Raw genomic sequence first — 22,793 nt, 5'->3', positions numbered from 1 at the left:
TTATCAATTCTTCTGATTTCTTAAAGCCACACTGTCCTACTTATAGCTACTTGCGCCCTCTATATAGCAAACAATGCCTAATCGGTGCCTGTTGGTCCCCCATGATCCTTTTTTTCTCATGTTAATTGAGAGCTGAGTTAATGAGATAGTCACCTGTCAGTGACATCGCTGTGTGGTCTAATCCCTTCTGGCTGAATTAGTACAGCCGGCCTTTAAAAGATATTCCAAATGGATGCAAGGATGATTGAAATGAGAATAAATAATGGTACCTCACAAGCATGTAAACAGCACAGTAAGATTAAAGAACTGATCACATCCAGCTACGTAACAAACAGAATGTGGAGGGGAAACCCCCTTTCTAACCATTTACATCAATTTTGGATAAAGTAAATTTTGGATAAAGTAAACAATGTTATTTTGTTTCTTCTCATATTATTTATATATCATATTTCAAATTGATTGTACATGTAATATCAGAGATTCATTGTCTGTCTTATGCAAGATCTTGTTTCTTGGCATATGAGCATTTGTAAAAGGATATACCCCTAACAGAAAAAGAATGTCTCGACATGAGAGACCTCTAAAATAGAGAGAGAAAAAAATTGTACCCTCTTTCCCCATATAAGGAGAAATAAATGTTCCATCAAGTACCTATTATGTATGAAAATGAATTTAAAGGGACTGTTAAATGTCTCTGCGATTTATCAGCTTACCGCAGATACAACAATGCATCTTTCAATTCAATTTCAAAAAGAATATTTTCTTTAAATGAAGTCTTGACTACCTTTATCATCATAATTATAATTTGTCATCATTTAGCTCATTCTCAAACAGAGCTACTGTATCATTAATGGTATCATTTTGCTATAACTAAGTTACTAATCGAGACATGAGTTGCACATTACGTGTCAATAAATTGGAGAAAGCATCACTTTGTTTACTCTTTTGCGATCTCATTTTTCATCATTCAACTGAATCTCACATAAACCTCTCATTATCAATGATGCTGCAACAACCATCTTCATCCTTTCTGGCTAAACATTAGGTCTCAATAGGTTAAAGAGAACATCACTTTGTTTATTCTTAGATTATTTCATTTTTTCATCATTCAATTCATTCTCAAATAAATCTTCACCAATATAGCTGTAAGAACCACCTCCATCCTATGTATTTCACACAACTAAGTAATGCTTCTAGAGTTGCGCATCACTGCCCCATCTTGCAATCAGAATTAGAATTGAACGTAATTTGATATCTATCACAACTCTGTAACAAAGAGACAGAATTTCTGTGATTGATCGGAGGACTTGCAATCAACCTCCACCAATCACAACTCTTTAAAGTCAGGGCCAAGGTCATAATTGGTAGGAGGAAAGAGCATCATCTTTTGCCTGCAGAGAAAAAGAGGGAAAAAAAAAAACGAAATCCATAATTTGTTGTGCAGCTAGCAGAGAGGCCTAAGCATGTTGCACTGCTCTGCTAAATATGGAAGAGCACTTTCAAAATAAATCAGGAGGTCGTTAGCACTAAAATGCCCATAACTTCTTTTCCTAGTCTCTACTTTTTAGAAATTTCAATTACTATAAATATTACTCATTGACTTCACATAATAATCGCCTGCGATGTATACCGTATAATTTCTGTTCCAATTCTCATTATATAATATGAAACAATAGTTACATGTACTTCAAATCATACACAGTCCATTTTTAACCATTCCAAACCATTCCAAGATTGTATTCCTAGTATGATCTGAATGTTTATATTTTCATATACATGATATAAGGCTTACCTTCATCTGTACATATTATGATTGTGCAATAGCTTTGAGACTGGTTATTGTTGAAATTGTGTTCTCAATGAAAATGAATTTTTGTTGATGTTTCAATATAAATATTGATGTATACATGTATATATTTAAATGATAATAATGGTAATAATATTATCATTGTTTTCTTTTATACCGTGATGATGGTGTTAATGATATACATGTCATTAAATCGCAAATTTTTAAAATGTTAATGCAATATTTATTGAATTTTTTAAATTTTTGTTTCTCCTTTTTTCCTCCCCCCCCCCTTTTTTTTTCTTTCTTCTTTCTCCTTCTCATCTTTCTTTTCTTTTTAAAACTTTATTTCAATCAATATCAGGTGCATCTGGTCAGGTGTGGGGAGGAAGGTCTGCGGATCACAGTTATAATATCTAATAACTTATTAGATTAACTTTTTCCAATACCGGGGAGGTTGACCGAATGCACCTGCTATTGCAATATTTATATATGTTTTCTATTGGTTTTGTCTCAATTCATGTTTGTTATGTTGTTGTATTTAAGTGACTTGATTTGCCACATAAAATAATAATAATAATATTAAAATTCAAAAGTATGTGCTTATTTGATACAAACTAATCTCATCAGGAAGTTACAGTTCACTTTGTCTTTTAATAATCATCAAAGTGAGAAACCCCTGTCCTTTTTTTAAATAGTAAAACATGTATAGAGCAGTTAAAACCCTACAAGCAAGTTATCAGAAATTGGCGACTGGGGATCTACAGCAAAATCAGAAGCTCTTGTTCCCGCCGCTTTTTACCACAAAATCTTTTACACAAATTTTGTATTGTGATAAGGGAGAAAACCTTTTCAAAACCTGGACCAGTAAAAAATAAGTAAAGCTACAGTCCCATATACGTCCCGGACCGTCCCGGACCATCCCGGACCCCATCCGGGGTGATCCGGGATTCGGTCCGTGTTGACACCGTGTTGGCACCGGGGTGGTCCTGGATGGTCCTGGATGGTCCTGGATGGTCCTGGATGGTCCTGGGCGGTCCGGGAGTCGACCCCGGATGTTTTTGACGGTCAAAAACTGCCGGGGTGGTCCGGGACGGTCCGGGACAATAGTTTGATCCGGGGTGATCCGTGTAGCCACCATGCTGGGTCCGGGGTCATCCGTAGTGGCGCCGGGGCGGTCCGTGTTGATCCGTGGCAGTCCGGGAGTGAGTTATTGACCGCCCAGGACCATCCAGGACCATCCAGGACCATCCAGGACCACCCCGGTGCCAACACGGTGTCAACACGGACCGAATCCCGGATCACCCCGGATGGGGTCCGGGATGGTCCGGGACGGTCCGGGACATATATGGGACTGTAGCTTAAAAGCATCACACTTTTTTTGAACAAAACATCCCGGACCATCCCGGATCACCCCAGACCATGGTCCGGGATGGTCCGGAGTGGTCCGTGCTCGTCCGTGCTGGTCCGGCTTTATATGGGACTGGGGCTTAAGCAATTTTGTCCACATGTGAATATCGGACACTGGACACAAGGCAAAGTGCAAAAATTACTTACAGAATGCTACACCATGGTGTAAGATTAAAACCCTTCATGTATTTGGGCCATTCTGTTTCATGGAGAAGAGAATAGCCATTCTTAGTCTAAATCAATATTGTGGGCAAGATCTGCTGCCCGTGGTATAGGAGTTCCCAATCTACTTACCAATCTTAAACCATTTGGGTACCTTGGTGGAGCCCATGGCAGTGTTTGACGGTGATGCCTGCCTCTTCTGCTGGGAGGACGTTGACCCTTGACCTGACCCTGGGTCACAAGAGGTCGATGGCCTGTCTTCTATCGATGACGATGATGCACCCGAGCCAGAGGATGAAGCATTGGATTTATTTTCTGATGATATTGATCTAGCAATGCCCGTGTTCATGCTGTGTATCAAACAAGAAATAAAACATTTTGATGGTGATGTCATAAATGAGTCATTCCTTTGCCCTTTCTGAGATTATTTTCTTGTTAACTTCTTTAACAAACAAAAACTATGATCCATTTTCCATTACAAAAATCTGAATACACCCTTTATAATTGTGAGAGAATCTTGATCGAGTTCCTTTTGATACAAATATATGTTTTTATTCAATATATTTTATGGTGTATAAAATTAAATTGCCTAGTAATATGCAAAGAGAGATAAAACCCTTGTGCAAAGTTTTATACGATAACTGGTATACTCTCCTTTTCTCCATAATGAACATTTATCAGTGCGGAGCCATGTGTGCAAGGATTAGACCCAGGGTTCCTGAGGGTAGTCATTATACAGTCAAACCTGTCTATAGCGACCGCCGAAGGTAAACACAAATAGTGGGCGATGTAGACAGATGGCTGTTATAAACCGGTAGGCGTTGTGTTGCCGATCGCCCAGCTGTGTACAAACTTGCTCAAGCGCTGCTGTTGCTGGTCGCTACACGGCTGGCGCTGGCGTTGTGGGCATTTTCGGTGGCCAGCGGAAGCAAAATGAGTGGCCGCTGGTCACGTTAGGCAAGTGGTCGTTATGGACAGGTGGTCATTAAGACAGATTTGACTGTATATATATGTATTGGGGGGTGGGGGGCATTTGTCAATTGTTGGACCGCTCTCTTAACTTTCTGTTATGTACAGTCAATACTCACTTCTTAGCAACAATGCTCTCAGCTTGCAGAAGAGAAGCCAGGTCCCCCAGAGCCTCCTCATGGAGGTAATGATCTGAAGAAGAAAAAACAGAGAGATCATATTCTAATCTTAGGATTTAATTTGGGTTTCAATAAGAAACTATTACAGCAGTTAGTGCTGATATTCATTTTACCTTACTGCTAAGCATGGGCATCAATCCTTACGTAATACCTATTGTTCAGGGGGGATGAATGAATAGATCATCCCCCCCCCCTGAACAATAGGTATTAATTACAGATCTACGCCCATACTGCTAAGGAAGGGAATACAGGTACCATGAGAATGACAGGTTCAAGTTCTATTGGTGGGATTTCATAAGTGTGAATTATTGCTGTAACAAAAAGCACTAGCATACAGACTTGGTTGTGCGTTATAAAGCTAAGAACTCCCACTTCCGAAACCACAGGTCAATCCTCTGAGCAGGCAATACTTTCAATCTTAATTATTCATTACAATTATTATTTATGCCATATGCCAAGAATTGCCATACTCTCACAGCTTTCAAGAAGTGTCTTAAAACACATCTTTTCTAATTCGTTGTAATTTTTCTGTTTGTAACTGATGTAGCTATGTATGACAGGCCTTCTCAACTGGCGGCGCGCGCGCCACTTGTGGCGCTTGCGGTCAGTCGGTTTGGCGCGCGCGGCTGTTCCAAAAAAATTAATACAAAATTATTGTTTAAAAAAATTAAAGGAAGAAAAAATTAAAAAATTATATTTTAAAATTAAAAAACTCAGCAAAATCAAAAAGTCGCAGTCGAACTTAAGCCCAAAATGTAAGTAAGCCAATTTGTTTGTTTGATTTTCACTTGATTTTGACATTTTCCGTGTTTATTGCACCAAAATAACTAGATATAAATTAACTTCCAGTGTAGATTTTGGCCAGGAATTGTACTAATTATTTCACATCAATATGAAATTATGATTGACTTTTTATAGAACAAAAATGTGTTAAAAATACCACATCTGGGCCTTAAAAAAGCCCTAAAATCCACTAGCTTACGGGGGATTTGACCCCTGGACCCCAGCCGGTATCGGCTCGGTCGCTACGCTCCCTCGCAACATAGTCATCAAACATACAGGTTGGCACTTCAACCTCAATCAATTTTTGTTTTGGCACTTCTAATCAACTAGTTGAGAAGGCCTGATGTATGATAATGTTCTCTCTCTCTCTTTGTTTGTTTATAATTATTTCTTGTTTAAAAGGCACTTCATAAATGCAATATTATCATTAAAATTATTATTATTAAATAAAAATAAAAATTGTTGTTTAACCATCCCCACAATTTTCTATAAATTTCAGTATCATGCAGTAACCCTTCACACTCCATTTCAGAGATAAGATATGATATAGTGTATTCCCTTTCTAACCCTCTTACCTTTTTGAACTTGTGAACCAAAATAGACAACAGCAGCAGGGAACAGCTTGGCCTATAAAAACACATAAACCATCAGAATTAATTGATTGATATGTATATCTAATTAAAAAACAAAGATTTTTAAATGCCTTTCGTTTATACCACGAGGTGTTTCACACAGATCCTAAGTTGAACTTATCTCTAAGTTGAACTTAACAAATATGGAAAGTCATTAGCATCTTTGAAAATATTTTGTAAAAGTCATTTTAAAAGGCTTGAAATGTTGATTCAAATCATTCATATTTTCTATTATCATGGGAGATTTCATGTTCTTGATGTGGAATTTATGAAAAGTCTAAAATACTTAAATTTTTGCTTTTGAAAATATTTTATTTTAATGCTACATGTATAAATGGCTCTCCATAATTGTTAAGTCCAACTTATAGATAAGTTCAAGTTAGGATCTTTGTGATACACCCCCCAGAAGACAAGGAATCTTCTCAGACCTTCTTCGAATCTCTCATTAAAAAGCAGCTGCAATCCCACTTGTTCACGCCCATCGTATAAAACATCTGCTCTTTAATCTGAAAAATATCTTTTTGACTGATTAGGTAATTAAGCATTCATGTCTTGGCCAAAGGCTCTTGCAAATGTGCAGAGATTGTTATTCTTTAATAAACTCCAAGCAGGTTTCTGAAACTATCAGCTGTTGAAAGCCATAAGGTCCTTAACTCTGTTTTAGAGGATATGGCACAACACCCTTCTGGCGCCCAGCAGACAATACAAGATAATAAAGCATCCCACAATAAAAGTGGCACAGCTTCCCGATAGGTTACTGATAAATATATCTCCGTCTTGTTCCATCATTTCAAGTACATGTATGAAAATAAAAAATAAAAAGCATCCACTTGTTGGTAAGGCTTACCTTGAAAAGAGTCTGAGTCGTGTCTTTCAAAATGGTCTTTGGTGGTGTGGTGTCTGGAGAAAAAAAGAATCAGTTGCAAAATATATGAATTATGAATGAAACTAAAAGCAGAAAGACAAAATATAGAGGGGTTTCGAAAATTAGTTGTGAGTAAATCTGTCATTTGGACTGGCAGAATGAGTGTGCGGTCGACAGGGATACACATATTTTCACTAATAATCAAAATTAAACTGGTTGTAACTTCCATATCATAAACCTCCATTTTGATTAGGACAAGTAATTGATGCTAAATACTTCTAATATACAACAAGAAAATATTTGCAGATGATTCCTGTTTTATGTATTTATGACTGATAATTTAAAATATTGTTCCATATACTTACAGAGATAAAACTGTTGATCTTTCTCAGCCAAATTTGATCTTACAAATTCCTTCACAGCTTCAACTAGAAAAAAAAGAATATATATGATACAGCATTTTATGAAAGAAATGATACATCATTTTCCAACTTCAAGTTTTGAATTTTTCTGCCTGTTGGTATTCCATATATAAAGAGAGAATAATTAATACTCTATCATTACATCAAATCTGATACAAATGGTTGTACCATGTTATTGCTTTTACCGGTACATGCTTTTTACAAGTTTTTAAAATAAAGACGTATTAATAAATTCAATTCAATTCAATTCAATTCAATTCGAATTAAGGATGAAAATATAGCTGAGTGCAACAATGGTCCAACACATCATTACTTATCTGCTTGTTGTAAGATACAGAAATGTGAAGTGTAGTACACTTAAAAAACGTTTTAATTTTCCAACAGAATAGTTCGGATAATACTTTAAATTTACGATAATATGTTATGGAAATATTAATTTTTATTATTATATGTACATATATTATGTAAAAAAACATTTTGACATGAAGAAATTATTGTTTGTTTATGTTGTATTATACCTTACATTTATATGTTCTTTGTTATTCAGTTATAATATATTTGGAAAAATGCAGAAATAAAATTTTAAAAATTTAAAAAAATACTTTAAACAAAAAATGGTAAACCTTGGCATGTATGTGAACAAGCCTTTACCTTTTTCCTGAGGCCTGAAGAACCCTTGGAGAATGATTCGGTCTGGGAAGTGAACTCTAACAACAACCTTCAAAACAAATAAAAAAAGTGTAAAATCATAAGTACGATTTTTAACAAATTGTCACTTGAATAGCACTACTTCCTTTCATCAATTATTTTAAAGTATAACAATCATTCATGTTATTAGGTTATTGAGGAGGTGCGATAGCTCAGTCGGTAGAGCAGTGGGCTTGTAATCCGGTGACCCGGGTTCGAAACCAAGTATATGCGCTAGTTCCCTTTGGTATGGCATTAATCCTCATTACCAGGTCCCTCGGAGAGGACCTAAAGCCGTCGGCCGTCTGGTTGTTTACTGACAAGCATTTACGCTTTCTTAGTAGTCAGGTAAAATAACCACCACCACTGTAACCACCACCACTGTATAAAAGTTCTGCACATGGTTGTATGGCACAGTCAATTTCTTACACTCACCAAGACCCTACACCAAACAGTATACCTAACTCCTACCCTAACCTTAATCCCAACCTAAACCTAAAATCCAACTGCAACGCTAACCCTCACCCAATATCTTTAATTTACAAAAAGCCTGGAGCAATTGTCAATCTTTGTCACCAGAGCACCCTTCACTCCCCCCCCCCCCCCCCTACCACTACAAATATGTATGCAAGCAAGGTACTGGCAAAATATTCTACCCATTTTCTATACAGAACACACAAATCACCAGAGTACATGTAAACACAATGAAAAAAATTACAAAGTACAGCCCAAAACTGAACAATGGGAAAGTCAACAGTCCAGCCATCAACTAACCCCATCTCTGAAATGCAAATAAAGGATCATGGCTGTGTGACACACTATCACGATTGCTGCATGGTCAGGGATTGCCTGAATCTAACCTTATCATATTTCTTCATCTTCTTCTGATCCTGAGCATCTCTCATAGCCTTTGTTGTGAGGTTCCTCTCAGAATCAGCACTATAGAAAGAGAAACAGGTATGATCTTCAACAGCAAATCCAGATCGAGATATGGTTGTGGTGGCATACTTCTTCCATTGAACAAATTTACTGGTAACTAACTTAGAAAATTAAATTTCTACATAAATCTGCTTAAAGGTACTATGTCCCTTTTGCAGCCAACCTCAAATACTGTAGAACTTTGCAGAAATTATGAATAAGTCATGTATGTCCTATCTGTGAAATTTAAACGTTTGCAGTGTCCTAATATTCTAATTATGCAAGGAAACCCGTTTACTTGCTAGACTTCACTGTCAGACACTATTGAGTGAGTGACTGGCCTTTTTTCTTCTTTGGTAATAACATACATAAAATGAGCTGTAAAGGGTACATGAGCATTTGTCTACATAAATAACCCACTTCTTGTGATGGCCAAAATTAAACTGATTGAATCTTTGCGCAGCATAGAACGTATGACCATTCGGTACAATGGTCTGAAAATCAAGACTTATTACTTATTAGCTCTATAGCTCCTAAGTCGATTTGACAACTAATAGTCATTATTTTCCCACTTGAAGACATTTTCAAGCCCCACCTTTTTTAGGGAAGTTCTAAATTAGTATTATCTTTCAAATGCCGTTGGAATTTAACCTTTTCATTTTTTTTGGTCTGCAAATGGGACATAGTACCTTTAACAGAGGTGCAATATTATCATTGATCTGCTCATAAAATCAACTTAGAAAATGGCTCCCCGACCGACAGAGCAAGAATACATCAACTGTGACTTCATTCAATAGTGAAATGTTGCTTTTAAAAGTTTGACTGACGTATCATTGGCAGTTTCAAAAACCTTGATAATGATGATTCCCCTCCCCCCCCCCCCCCCCCTTCTTAGGTTTATTGAACCCCTCCTTCAAGTTATTGGTGTTTTTAGATGAGAAATTGTAAATTGGCGTGTGTTTAATGATGGAAAACATAGCAAATGCATATTTTCAGGACTGGTCTTTGCCACATAGAAGAGCATAGATAGATGCGAAGGGAAAAAAGGGAAATAAGGATGCAAAAGGGATGAACATTTCTAGAAAAACTTGCCTCTCCCTTTTGATTTGAACGGTTCTTTGACCACATCAACATAGCGTACTACAGTCCATTGCTCATCCATTGCATAATATAATATATAGAATATATACAATATTTAAAGCGCTTAGAGACTTTGGTGGTAAGCGCTTTATAAGCACCGTTTTTCATTTATTGTTTATTTAATTATTTACTTACCTTTGATGTCTAAGATTGGAGAGCATCCTCCTCACATCGTCCACTGTAAGGTCAAAGAATTCATCCGGAACATCCGAAGAACCATGTAATGTGAAAGGATCCTGATCGGGTGAGAACACCAGTTGATTCCTATCACATGGCTGTGAAAAGAAAAACAAAGTTTCTCTGTTAACACCAATATACAAAATGTCTTCAAAATGTTTGAAAAAAGAAAGTTATTCTCATATAGTTAGAACCTGATCCCCCCTCTCAAAAAACTGTGATAAAGAACAACAACATTTCGTTATTAACACCAATACACAAAATGTTGGAAAAGATTACCTTCAAAATGAAGTCACCACAGTTGGACCCCCCCCCCCAAAAAAACAAAAAAACAAAAAAACAACAACAGTTGATTTCTATCACAAGGCTGAGAAAAGAAGAACAATATTTCTCTGTTAATGCCAATCCACGAGGGCCCGAATTCACAGAGGAAGGTTTGTCGTCAAACCAGATTTTTGTACGTCATATGACGCGTTTTGATGCAAGAGGTTTGACGAAACAAAAGGAGGTGTGTCGACAAACCTCCTTTGTGAATTCGGACCATAAGGTCTGAAAATGTTTGAAGAAAAGGAAGATTCTCAAATGGAAGTCACCAGATAGTCAGAACGTGACCATCGCTTCTACAGGTAATGTGATCACGAGCTATTTTTGCATACATACTGAGCCCTGTGACCTTTGAACTTGTGACCCCAAAATCTAATCAGTTCATTAGCTCTGCAAGATACAAACATGACCCAAGTTTGGCAGGAAACCACCAATCAGTTCTAGAGACAAGGCGATCACAAGAACAAGACATACAGATGTACGGACAACCCAAAAACATAATGCCTCCGGCCCATAAAAAGGGACGATTCTCTCTCTCATAAATATCCAAACCCTTCCCCGCTCCTTCTCTTACCTAGAAAGGCAGACATACCGAACACAGCGAAATAAAATGAGTTTATAATTTAATAACTGAACAGTGTTCACACACATGAATCATGTTATAAACTTTCAGGGCCTTCGACAACAACTTTGAGACAAAACTAGTATAGGATTTTAGAAATGGAGGTTTTCCCATAGCATTATATATCATTTGCATGAACAAAAACTCACTTCATTAGACTTTACTGAAAGAAGTTTAATCACTAATATCTACCTTTGAACTAATGTCTTGCTTCTCTTTGCCCTTTCCTTCATCTGTCGCATCAGTATGCTTTGGTTCTGGAAACTGATAGAATGGAAAGTTAAGTTATGAAAATGTTAACGTTTAGTCAACATACACTGCCATTTTACTGAATGATATTTGGGCTATAAATGGATAGGGAGTATGAAGAAAATAAAGAATAACATAAAAGGGGCACACAAAACCCAAGTCAAACTTGGACTCCGTTCGGGCCCTATTTTATGCAAGCATGTATGGGTCTGTTGAGTTGTCTGCTCACATATCGCTTACATGCTACTTGAAAGTACATATATCAATGTAAATCAATGACAATTCATGGAATCTTGTTACAGAAATAAAGTTTGAAGCTCATATTTTGAATAATGTATTAGGACTTGGAAGTGCTAACAAACCAAACAAATTGTGTTGATAGGGACACTTTAAGTTAGACATTGACAATAATTACCTTAAAGTCAGCAAAGGCATGAACAGGTGCCTTGGGTTTGGTTGTGCGAGGTTGACGGTTCAGGGCTCCTTGTGATTTCTGGCTCATAGACTCCTGCATGGCTTCCTGCATTGATTTCACCATCTGAAAAAGGTATCAGTAAATTGTATTTTCTAAATCGTTAATTTGGTTATCAAACAACACGAGAGATACAGTTAACTCCACCAAGCTCTAGGTCGCACAAGTCAAATAGTTTTTTTTAATTTTATTTACCAAACTATGCAAAACGGGCATTATTTACGCTGTCTAAGTCAAATTTTGCACAACAGATCGACTTATGTAGAGTTCAAGTTCTGTACTGATTTTTCAAGCAAGTGATGGGGGTAGTCGTGATGGTGGTAAGAGTACTTGGTGGTGGTAGAAGTGGCAAAAGAAGGAAATTAAAAATAGAAGGGGGAAAGAGAAAGAGAAAGATGAGGAGGTAAAGGAGGAGGAAGTAGAAGAATAAGACAAAGAAGAAGAAGTAGTAGTAGTAGTACTAGTAGGATTTGTAGTAAAAGCAGTAGTAGCAGCAGTACCAACAGTCAAAGTAGCAGTGGCAGTAGTAGTAGCTACATTGTAGTTTTAATTATAGTGAGAAATATACATAGTCAAAATTGACTAATACAATAAGTAGTGGGTTATGTAGAGAGAGAGTACTAAAAATAGTACCTCAAGTCTTTAATTTGTTGCTCTAGACATCGTTATTGAATCTATTGCGTCACATTAAGGTAAAACAAACGGTGGCAACTGCAACAAGCCACCGGGCAAGTAGTTTCAACATGTCCCACTGGACACAGGAGCAAACATGGAATGCTCCCCAGGGAGTGGAAAATGTGCATACATTGTGTGCGGATAAGCCTGAATCTGATGACTGGGGTAATAATATATCTGTAAAGCACTAAGGCACATCGTTGTATCAATGTATTGGGGGCTTTATAAAAGCAGAATATTATTATTATTATTATCATTTGAATAATGACAAATGGTTGAATATATCTCACCTCTTCCTCTTTCTCCAGTAAGCTCTGTATCCTTCTCCTTGCATACTCATCCAGGCTGATTCTTTCGTTCTTCTCAATGTCCTTCACAACTTTCTCGGTTTTCTCTTCCTTTGGGATTTCTCCTCCCCCTTTGCTTGTAGAAGGTATCTGCTTTTCTTTTCGCCTCACACTCGTTTCTTGAGCTACAGTCCTTTCCTCGAGATGTGAGCTATCGCTCGCATTTTGAGGGCACTCTTGGGCTCGGTAATTAGTATTCTCTGATTTCATTTCTATTGCATCGACTTCCATGGCAGATTCATCCCTATTATCAGAAGTAGCGCAGTCCATGGCTGCTTCACTCGAACCAGCTGGCTGGGCAAGTTCATTTGTGGCGGGTGTATTTTCAGTCACTTGAACTGGAGGTGCAGGTTTTGATTTAATTTTAGGTAGCGAATCTGAGTCTGCTGCAGGAGCACCCCTAAATGCATCAGTGGAATGACCCAGTGTTGCAGAACTCTGTGGTGTGGTGGACGACGAATCCATTTGATTTGGAGGGGCAGCAGGAGTAGGAGTTGGTGCAGCAGGGACTTCTGACTTGGCCTCTGGCTGGGTTTTCTTTGGAGGAGGGGGAAGTTCAACGTCTCTGTGCAATAACCTAGGATATTTCAAATTTATTAAAAAATGTAATTTTGTTTTGTCTTTATTATAAAGGGTACAAAATGGGCAATGTGACATTTTTAAATTTCCAACACAACACATATCAACTGTGTAAACAACAATGCATACAATGACTGCTTAAGATGACAATTTGCAGTATGTTATGATACACGTATGATGAATTTCACATTCTTATGCTCATATAATACTTACGGTATTTATTCATTTTTTAATTTTTTTTAAATTTTTTAAAATATTTAATTTAATTTATTTTATTCCATTTATTTATCCATTTATTTATTTATTTATTTATCATTATTATTTATTTTATTTAATTTATTTTTTTGGGGGAGGGGGGAAGAGTCTGGGATTCTATGTACGTCTTAAACAGAATTGTAGTTTGAGAGATACTCAAGCATGTGAATCGATGTCGCCAATGAATTCCTGATGATTGTTTAGTTATCTGCTTCAGGTTATGTTTGTAAAGTGATAAGAAAAGCTAGCAATCACTTACTCTAAAACAGCATCACTAACAGCAGCAACATCAACAAGTGTACAAGGGAATAGTATACAAATATTGACTGCTTTGAGGAGCACAGTTAAAACTCTTGAAGGTGATCTTCAAACTGTACTGTGACCCAAGACGAAGTTACAGGGCAACAGTGCAGGCTCAAGATAACCAAGGAGCTATAGTTTTAACCTTGACCCAGGAATTCAGAAGTCAATATTTGTTTAATATACTGCATCTTGCTTCTTGGTCCTCAAAGTAGAATTTTTGACAAAATATCCCATTACAAATGTGGGGAAAATCGTCATTCTCAAAGAAGTTCGCATATCCACTGTGCGTATCCATTGTTAACTTCACTTGCATCCATTGCATCCTTGCATTGCACGTCCCATTAGAACTATGCCCAGTCAATATTTTTTGCAGTATTGCCCAGCAGTCAGTAGCAAATTTCATGTCTGTAGTTTTTACCAATCAGAGGCCTAGAATCTTAATACGTGGTTTAAAAATTTTGCTGTAAAAAATGAAAGCTGACAAGATTCTATTTAGACTACTGGTAAATAAAAATATTAAATAACTAAATAAAAGTCTGCCTTTTACCTGATGATTGCTCTTCCTCCAATCAGTCCAAGCCCTTTCAATGTGGTAGCCTTCAACCATTCCTCACCAATAATCTTGAAAGAATGACATAAAAAGTAAAAGGTCATCAAAAACCCTACATATAACTGTTTAAATTCAACTTGATCTTGTCATTTTTTTAACACAGTTAAGAGAGTTTGTTTGTTTCTCATTTGGGTATGGTGTGTACACTCTAATCATGTAGATAGATGCCATGCATTAGAATAGTCTGTCATTTTTCTATTGCTGACTGTTTCCCATGAAGAGGCTTCAATTGTGCCTCACGCCACACAAAAAATGTAAACATGTGGGAAAAGGTGCAGGTACAATAGACCATTTTCGTAATGTTATCAAATTTAATGCACAAATCTTTATCAAGTGCCTTGTTAAAATTATTTCATTCACCCGTTATGAATAATTCTATTTCAATAGTCAGAATACAAATCGATACATTAATTGTTGCCAAGAAGGAGAAACATTATGACTTTATTATCCTACTAACAATATGTTATGTATGCAATTTGCATTCTGATTATTGAAATACAAATATTTGTAATAGGTGCAAGAAATAATTTGTAACGAGGCACTTAACAAAGATTTGTGCATTAAATTTGATAACATTACGAAAATGGTATATTGGCATAGGTAAAGGTGCCTCACCTCTGACACTAACCAGTTATGTACTTGATTCTCTTACTGCCATAGGCTTAAAGGGATCCGGTAACTTTGTCCCAGATTCTGAAACAAAATCCTGGATTCAGCTCATGTTGCAATGATAATTATAAACCTTTAGGTCAGTCAGGAACCCCATGACTTTTACAAGCCCATCGCCTGTCTGATTATCAAGATATTTATGATTGGAAACCGAAACCAAATTTTTCGTTTTTTCTAACGGTTTTCATAACACTACACTACAGTCTATTGGGGAAACGAGTATGGTAAGACCGGTCACTCAAAGATTTGTTACTTTTTTGAGGCACTTCTTGATCATTTTGAAGCACACTTTTTTTAGGGCTTCAATATTACAACATATAACAGACTCTGATAACACGTAGGGCCATGCACCTCAGATTTAACATTGTTAAACGATGCCTTTAATACACGATTCACTATATTCCTCTCAGCAAATGGCTAATAATCGTACAAAGCAGGAATAAGTTATGAATCGATCTATGAACTTAGTTACCTCCTCTCTCATGTAGATGCAGACTGGATGAACAGCGGTCCCACTGCTGGATGATGAAGGGCATGTCAAAGACGGTCTGTACAGAACAACAAATGAAGAGATAAAAGGGGGATAGTATCCCTATGCATAAATAGAAAAGGCTTGCATATTGAGGGTTCAGTGACATAAAGACGTAACTCGATATTTTGCCCAAATGATTATTTGATATCAAAATGTTCAGAAAAATGTGGGCTTTCCAGGAAACACAAAGACTTAACCCCACCCAACACCCCATTGAAGTCAGTGGCTTAAACGACTTTTTCTCAAAATGGCCAAAATGGAGTTCGTCTTTGTGTCACTGACCCCTCGATATCTTGCACACAATGCAAACTGCGTTCGGTCTTTTGTATAAATGTACCGTATTTGCCGGCGTAAAGGCCGCAGTATTTTTGGAAGAGAAAATTTCAAAAAGTCGGGGTGCGGCCTTTACAACGAAAGAGTAAAAAAAAAAAAAAAAAAAAAAAAAAGTCAAAACCAACACGAATTTGCACGTATGGGACTAGAAATGGTAAAATAACAATACCACTATGGTACAGGACATTTCCAAACATCTTACCGACAATTTTATCTTGCATTGTTGACATGAAGACGAAAATAAACACAACATTTTCTGATAGATCTTGATCTAAGTTCGTGCCAATGCATTGCAAAGGTAAAGGAAGGGACAGTCTAACGGAGCTACCGTGATCCGAAGTCGCCATTTTGTTTTCCCATTTCATGCAGTTTCGCATTACACCGTACATTGTGGTAGGGGTATATCGGACACCAAATCTGCCTGCGATCACTTTTTTAGCTAAACTTCCGGTAAATTACAAGAATATGGATGAATTTGGTATGTTTGTAAAAAAAATAAATAGTGTTTTCAAGAAAATTATGATTATTTTGTTTTGTCCGTTTTTTTTTTTTTTCCTTTTTCCTTTTTCCTTTTTTTTTTTCCTCTTTGAAATGTCAAAGTTGGGGGTGCGGCCTATGCGGCGGTGCGGCCTTATCACCAGAAAATATGGTACATGTAAGCTGACACCCTTTGTCTTAATCATAAAATTGTGGCAATATCAGATAAAAAGTACCAACTGTTGCAGTCCTAATAGAAATTGTAGGGAAGATATACGAGAGATAATATAAATACAGGCACCTTTGTGGATAATTTTTAAATGAAATATTTTCATGATTCTACACTATCAGAAAAAACAAAAACAAAAACAAAGTTGTAGACACTACACAGTCGATGTATATTATCAAATAATCTGAAACAGTGATCTACTCATACTAAAATCCATGCCTTACTCCATATTTTGTCTCTTGGTGGGTGAATTGCTTACAAATTCCACATTGCCTATTTACCATTTGGTTCTTATGAATGGGTGGGGGCAAAGTGCAATCTGTTAGAAACAGACTGTAGGGTATGATGATCGATGGTGCATTACATACGCTGTAGTGTTATCATGCACATAAAATGTAAACTTAACTCTGCATAACTTGAAGTCACACAAGCCAAAATTTCTTTAAAGGGACTCTGTAACACTGTTGAAGGTTGATGAAAATACTGTGTTTTTTGTGTATGAAATGTTACTTATTATATTCCTTTTACTGTAATAACCCTCTAACATGCAAACAATCCTGAGAAAATGGTTTTCTTTGAAGATGTCACTGTGCAACACCCTCTAAAAGTAAATTCTCCAAACCTTTTTTGAATTTTCCTAACTGTTTATCCATGAAAATAAGACATAAGACAGGCTTTTAAAAATCTTTCAACACTAAAAATATCTGGAATGGTTTAGTTGATTCATTGCTTTGTGACAATTTACATTCACCTAAAATGTAATTAAATTGTAATACAATACATGTAGTTGGGAGAATAAAGGAATTGATCAGATTAGTTTTTCCCCAATTTCTATCATTAATAATGGTCTGTTTTCACTCAAACTTTCATCTTGCCTTTAATTGTACATCTAGCATTTAAATCACTACCTTAGCACCATTTTCTCTCATCTGAACAATGTTACAAAGTCCCTTTTAGTCAAATTAATTTTGATGACCAAACTATGCAAAACATGTATTATTTACACTTCCTAAGTAGAATTTTGCATTTATAAGTTGTACTATCCACTTATGCAGAATTAACTGTATGATGGGATTCCTTTTTTATACTATAGGCCACATCCCTATTACAAAGAAATGAAAGAGAGCCTGGCTCGATTCTCACCTGTCGCTACTCTGACCCTCCCAGTGCTGTAGAATGTCCCATAGCGATATCGTAGAGTCAAAGCTATGCTGGAGGCGTTCGCCCGTGGATAGCTGCAGCGCCACCATGGTCGAGCCAGATAGACTGCGTGATACGTCCGCTTTGACCAGCTCTAGCTTGGCATTGTTGATCAGGTTGGCATAGCGGAAAGGTACCTGGACGTCAAGGATGGTTCTCTGATGTCTGGAATGGAGAGTAAAGGAATAAATCATTCTTTACAGTGGATATCCTAAAGCCCATCTGTACTAGTGTACAGGAGGGATTAGACCACCCTGCAAGGTTACTGACAGGTGGTTATCTCATCAAATCAGCTTTCAATTAACATAAGACAAAGTGGATCATGGGGGACCAATGGTCACCGATTAGGCATTGTTTGCTTTATAGAGGGCGCAGGTAGCTATAAGTAGTGCAGTGGGGCTTTAATATAATAGAGTCAAACCTGTCTTAGTGGCAACCTCTCTGTAAAGGCCACCTGTCTATAGTGGACATGTAATGTGTCTCCCTTCGAGAAAGAAATTTGTGTTTAAGAACCAGTCAAGAAAAGCCACTACCGTAGTCTACAGTGGCCACTTTTTCTGTTTACCGTGAGTGACCGTAACAGACATGTTGACTGTACTAATATTAACTACTGACCATTACAGTGCATTGTTAACCTTACTGATCAATTGTTAACAAGATTTGCTCTCTGATGTCATTGGAGGGAAACTCAGGTAGAAATCCAGGATTATCTAGAGTGGTTATCCATGTAGTACTATTGGTAATCATGAATAGCACCAGTGACAATTATTATTATTGTTAATAACCTTTTTTATCAATTGATGATAAGGACCTGTCGGCTGGCTGCAAGAAGGCCACAAGAACTATGAATTGCCAATGGCAGTACCCACCTTCTTGCAGGCAGGCAACTGACTACTCTACAGCAATTAGAAATTTAAATATAATTGCATTGGGATGATTGAGATATTTATTTGACAACTACATTTATTTCATAAGGATTTTCAATAAGGACTTTAGGTATTTCACGCACTGCATTCATAAGGATTGTTCACTGATATTTGCTAATTTTAGCTCGTAATGATGTCTGTCTTGATGAACAACCAATACGAGGCAAGAAGATTGGCATACATACAGTATATCTTCTTGCCTTGACACAAGTATGCCTGATAAACAGAGTAAACTAAAATTAACTTTAAAAATTTCTGTCAAAAAATGAAGCACATATTCTAGAGAAATTGGAAGGTCTAAAATCTCAGAGAACTTACTTCAAGTTGTAGTCATCTGCGTTGAACTTCTGTTTCTTACACACTATCTCAATGACCTGAAAAACAAGATTGTGTCAAGATTGTAATACTGATAATTACATGAACTCACTAAACCATCTACAATATTGTGAATATAATGTCATATCTTAAGTTTATACAGCCGTAGTGAAATCTATTAAATCATGATCAGGCATATTCAGACTACTGATTCTACACTGCTCAATTTATTAAATGTTAAAGGTTTCTTGCAATATGTGCATTGAGTATGTTAGACATGGCAAAGCCAAAGAGATTATCGTTAATTTATTCAACACAAACAAAAATATTATGTTTCCTCATAAGTACTTTTGAGGGTTGTTTCACAATCATAAGTACAAGATCAACATCCCGACACTGTCGCTTGACTTGTCACTTGTCCGCTATTAATGTTGCACAAAACGGTCTTTGCCAAAACGAGCGACAACTTCCCCGAACGAGAAACTTGTCACGACTACAAACCTGTCATATTTTCTTAGAACACCATCACAAGTCAGCTTAAAATGGGTCTTTGGCAGTGAAAAAAATTAATACTGACAATTTATTCAAAAATCTATTCCTTGATCTCCATGATAATAGTTTATCAAAAAGTTCTTAATATTGGTTTTAATAGAAAAGTATCATACAATCACACAAACTATATGTTTTAATGCCTCATTCAGGTCTTTGTCCCTTTGACACAATGTAACCCACCCTCATATTACTTGTATCCTTCTGTATAAATATTACATGTTCTGGTTTTCTGAAAGAGAGTTGAGTTTTGATCACCATTACATTTGTAGACCAATACCTTCTTTCTAGCTGGCTCTCTCTTCATCTAGTGTTTTACATACCGGTATATGTGGAAGTTCATAATGATGTACCGTAACTGATTTGATTCTCCAAAAGTTTGGAGATAATAAATACTCTCATATGACTCCAGAATTACAAGTCTCTCCTTGCAACTTCATTTTATGTACCTCTCCTACTGCCAATATCTCATACACCAATCCCAACACAACATGACTCAGTATTAAACATAGTTGAAGGTTGATGAAAAAACTGTGAAGTTTTTGTATGAAATGTTATTTATTATCTTCCTTTTACTGTATTAACCCTCTAGCATGTAAAAAATCCTGACAAAATTCTCTAACCACAAAGCTATTTATGGTTTTCCTTGAAATTCTCCTAACCAATTTTTCATGAAAATAAGACATAAGACAGGCTTTTAAAAATCTTTCAAGTTTCAACATTTAAATGTCTGGAATGGTAGAGTATATGGAGCCAATTTATTGCTTTGTGACGATTTTAATTCACCTAAAAAGTAATTAAATTGTAATAATATAGTTGGAGAATTAAGGAATCGATCAGATCAGTTTTCCCAATTTTCATCATGATGATGTCTGTTTTCACTCACAACTTTCAGATTACATTTAATTGTACATCTAGCATTGCAGTCACTTAACTGTACCTAGGGTAGAGTGCCCAGTATTCGGTCACTTAAGGGGAAATCACTAATATTTTGAATTCTTACCTCTTTTATTTGGCAATCTACCCATCAAAAGAAAAGAAATTTATTCCTCTAACAGGATTTTATAGTCACTTAAAATATAGAATAATGATAAGCAAAATACTTCCGAAAGAAGACGGAGCATTTTTCTGCCCAGAATTCGGTCGCGCCGATTAGAATTCGGTCACGCGATTTGTGCGTGGTATCTCTGTTGCCAAAGAGCGAAGCGTATTTGCGCACTATTTTCACACAATTGCGCGATAAAGCACTGAATGTCAATGCGTTGACCGAATACTGGCCGAGCGATACCGCATGGCAAGGGTATCGTATAAATACCTCTCGCACATCGGCAAATGCGTCATTTGCAAATTCACTGCGATGGAGTGAACACGGAAGTGATTCTCTTCACACACGTTCTAAATTCATTGCGACAGCACACGCAGTTGTTTCGCTATAGACTTCTACATATGGCTATGCATGTTAGCGCATGTGCTAAGAGAACGCAGAAGTGCAGAAAGTCTTGCGACACTGACCAATTTTGAGCTAAGTTGGAGATCTTTCCGGGGCCCTAAATCTGATTTAATTTTGAGAGTTAAGGAAAGTTGTTCAGCTGCTTGATTTGTGCAAGTTTCGTGGCTCGCAAATTATTTTTAAAATTGTTACAGCTGTCGAAACGGCTGTCTGACCGAATACTGGGAATTGACCGAATACTGGGCGCGCTACCCTAGTCCTAGTTAGCACCATTTTCTCTCATCTGAACAATGTTACCAAGCCAAGATAACCAAGATTTATATTATTTTTCCACTAATTGGTCTACCATAGAAAAGGTGACTGCCAAAGAAGAAACAGTCTGTATTTACAAATCCATGAGAATGACAACATGTTAATGTGTAGATACACATGTATTTCTCCACATTATTTTCCATTTTCAAGCATAACCTTGTACCTTGGTACAAAGTTACGAATCATATCACATAGGTTTTTAATAAGTAAATGTTAAAACCATGACTTAGATTTAGATTGAGTCATTAAATATCTTGTTATTATTTCCTCAATATGAATAAAATCAGGGTATGGTCAGGGAGATGCGACTTTAAGGGAGGTCCTGTCTCGAAAGATTTTCCCCGAGGGACAGATATTCAGGATTAACTTGGCTATTACTTGGCTTAACAACAAGAAATGTAACCCTCTCCAGCCATCAAATCCAACAACAGCCGCCCTCATCACTCAGAACCCCTCTGGCAATCCAAATGTTACGAAATTGTTTTTAATGTTTCTCCCATTTCCATTTCTTTTGTACAAAACTGAAGGATGTGTGCAAAACTTATGTACTTTTTAGCACTAATGTTTGTACGAGGTCACTACCGTCTACGGTTAAACCTCAAACTTTTTGTAGGACTAAGACTAGAATGGTCAACAATACATCATGAACAAAGGCAGCGCTCCAACTTCTACTTCTCTAGCTGAGCAATGCATACTGCTAGTGGCGGTCTACGGGTCATGAAAATATCCCAGGCCGATGGCGACGGGCAGAATTAGACATGCCGTTTGCTTCAGCAGCTTTTGCAAACAATGATACAGCATAATTTCTGAAGCAGAATTAAACTACAATCTTCCAAAAGCACAATTCCAGTCATACGCCACTTCAAAACTAATACTTTTTTTTTTATAAAATCAATGCAAACTCACCTCTAGAATTCTCGTATTGGGAGAAACTTTGACAGTTTGTCGACGTCCATTCGGACAGAGAACGTTCACGTTGGATGCCATTTTCACAATTTACTAGTCTTCTTCCAGACATCCTTTTTTTTCTTCTTCAAAGACTATTAAAATCGGGACGTACGTGCGACTAGCTAGATAGATTAGGGGGGGGGGGGGGGTGGGTAGGAGTTGTAATAAGTTGGGTACTACTAAAAATGATCGTGTTGTGACGTGATCATAACTTATTCGCATTCACAGAGTCATAGCTTAAAGGGTCAAGTTTGGGGTCATTTTGTAGAAACCTATAAAACTAAAGT

General features: G+C 36.9%; 2 protein-coding genes across 2 annotated transcripts; both read right to left on the bottom strand.

The window, feature by feature from the left end:
* Nucleotides 1–962: 962 nt before the first annotated feature.
* On the bottom strand, nucleotides 963–16,447 carry LOC755087 (tether containing UBX domain for GLUT4). Its single transcript, XM_030991210.1, has 15 exons — nucleotides 16,421–16,447; nucleotides 15,708–15,827; nucleotides 14,504–14,577; nucleotides 12,763–13,396; nucleotides 11,741–11,863; nucleotides 11,269–11,340; nucleotides 10,089–10,228; nucleotides 8,756–8,834; nucleotides 7,860–7,926; nucleotides 7,152–7,214; nucleotides 6,769–6,821; nucleotides 5,865–5,916; nucleotides 4,447–4,519; nucleotides 3,491–3,708; nucleotides 963–1,391 (listed from the first exon to the last, which is right to left on the bottom strand). Exons 1-15 carry the CDS (start codon nucleotides 16,445–16,447, stop codon nucleotides 1,381–1,383), a joined length of 1,806 nt encoding a protein of 601 aa, XP_030847070.1. The 3' UTR covers nucleotides 963–1,380.
* A 1,328-nt stretch (nucleotides 16,448–17,775) lies between these two features.
* Nucleotides 17,776–22,566, bottom strand: LOC115926630 (tether containing UBX domain for GLUT4-like). The gene is made up of 3 exons (XM_030991546.1): nucleotides 22,465–22,566; nucleotides 19,251–19,306; nucleotides 17,776–18,171 (listed from the first exon to the last, which is right to left on the bottom strand). The coding sequence occupies exons 1-3, from the start codon at nucleotides 22,543–22,545 to the stop codon at nucleotides 17,946–17,948; spliced, it is 363 nt and encodes a 120-aa protein (XP_030847406.1). The 5' UTR covers nucleotides 22,546–22,566; the 3' UTR covers nucleotides 17,776–17,945.
* Nucleotides 22,567–22,793: the final 227 nt, after the last annotated feature.

Source organism: Strongylocentrotus purpuratus, unplaced genomic scaffold (assembly GCF_000002235.5).
Source record: "Strongylocentrotus purpuratus isolate Spur 01 unplaced genomic scaffold, Spur_5.0 spur5_contig_845, whole genome shotgun sequence".
NCBI lineage: Eukaryota > Metazoa > Echinodermata > Echinoidea > Camarodonta > Strongylocentrotidae > Strongylocentrotus > Strongylocentrotus purpuratus.
The sequence above is the reverse complement of the archived record's forward strand: the minus strand, read 5'-3'. Positions and strand labels throughout refer to the sequence as shown.

Excerpts from the sequence above, each read along its gene's own strand:
- LOC115926630 (XM_030991546.1), bottom strand. The coding sequence starts at position 22,545 with ATGGCATCCAACGTGAACGTTCTCTGTCCGAATGGACGTCGACAAACT. Across the intron at positions 19,307-22,464 it reads CCAATACGAGAATTCTAGAG|GTCATTGAGATAGTGTGTAA; the intron begins GTGAGTTTGCAT and ends CTTGTTTTTCAG. Across the intron at positions 18,172-19,250 it reads GCAGATGACTACAACTTGAA|ACATCAGAGAACCATCCTTG; the intron begins GTAAGTTCTCTG and ends TCTCCATTCCAG.
- LOC755087 (XM_030991210.1), bottom strand. The coding sequence starts at position 16,447 with ATGGCGACTTCGGATCACGGTAGCTCC. Across the intron at positions 13,397-14,503 it reads GGAGGAAGAGCAATCATCAG|GTTATTGCACAGAGACGTTG; the intron begins GTAAAAGGCAGA and ends GAAATATCCTAG. Across the intron at positions 6,822-7,151 it reads AGATCAACAGTTTTATCTCT|ACACCACACCACCAAAGACC; the intron begins GTAAGTATATGG and ends TTTTTTCTCCAG.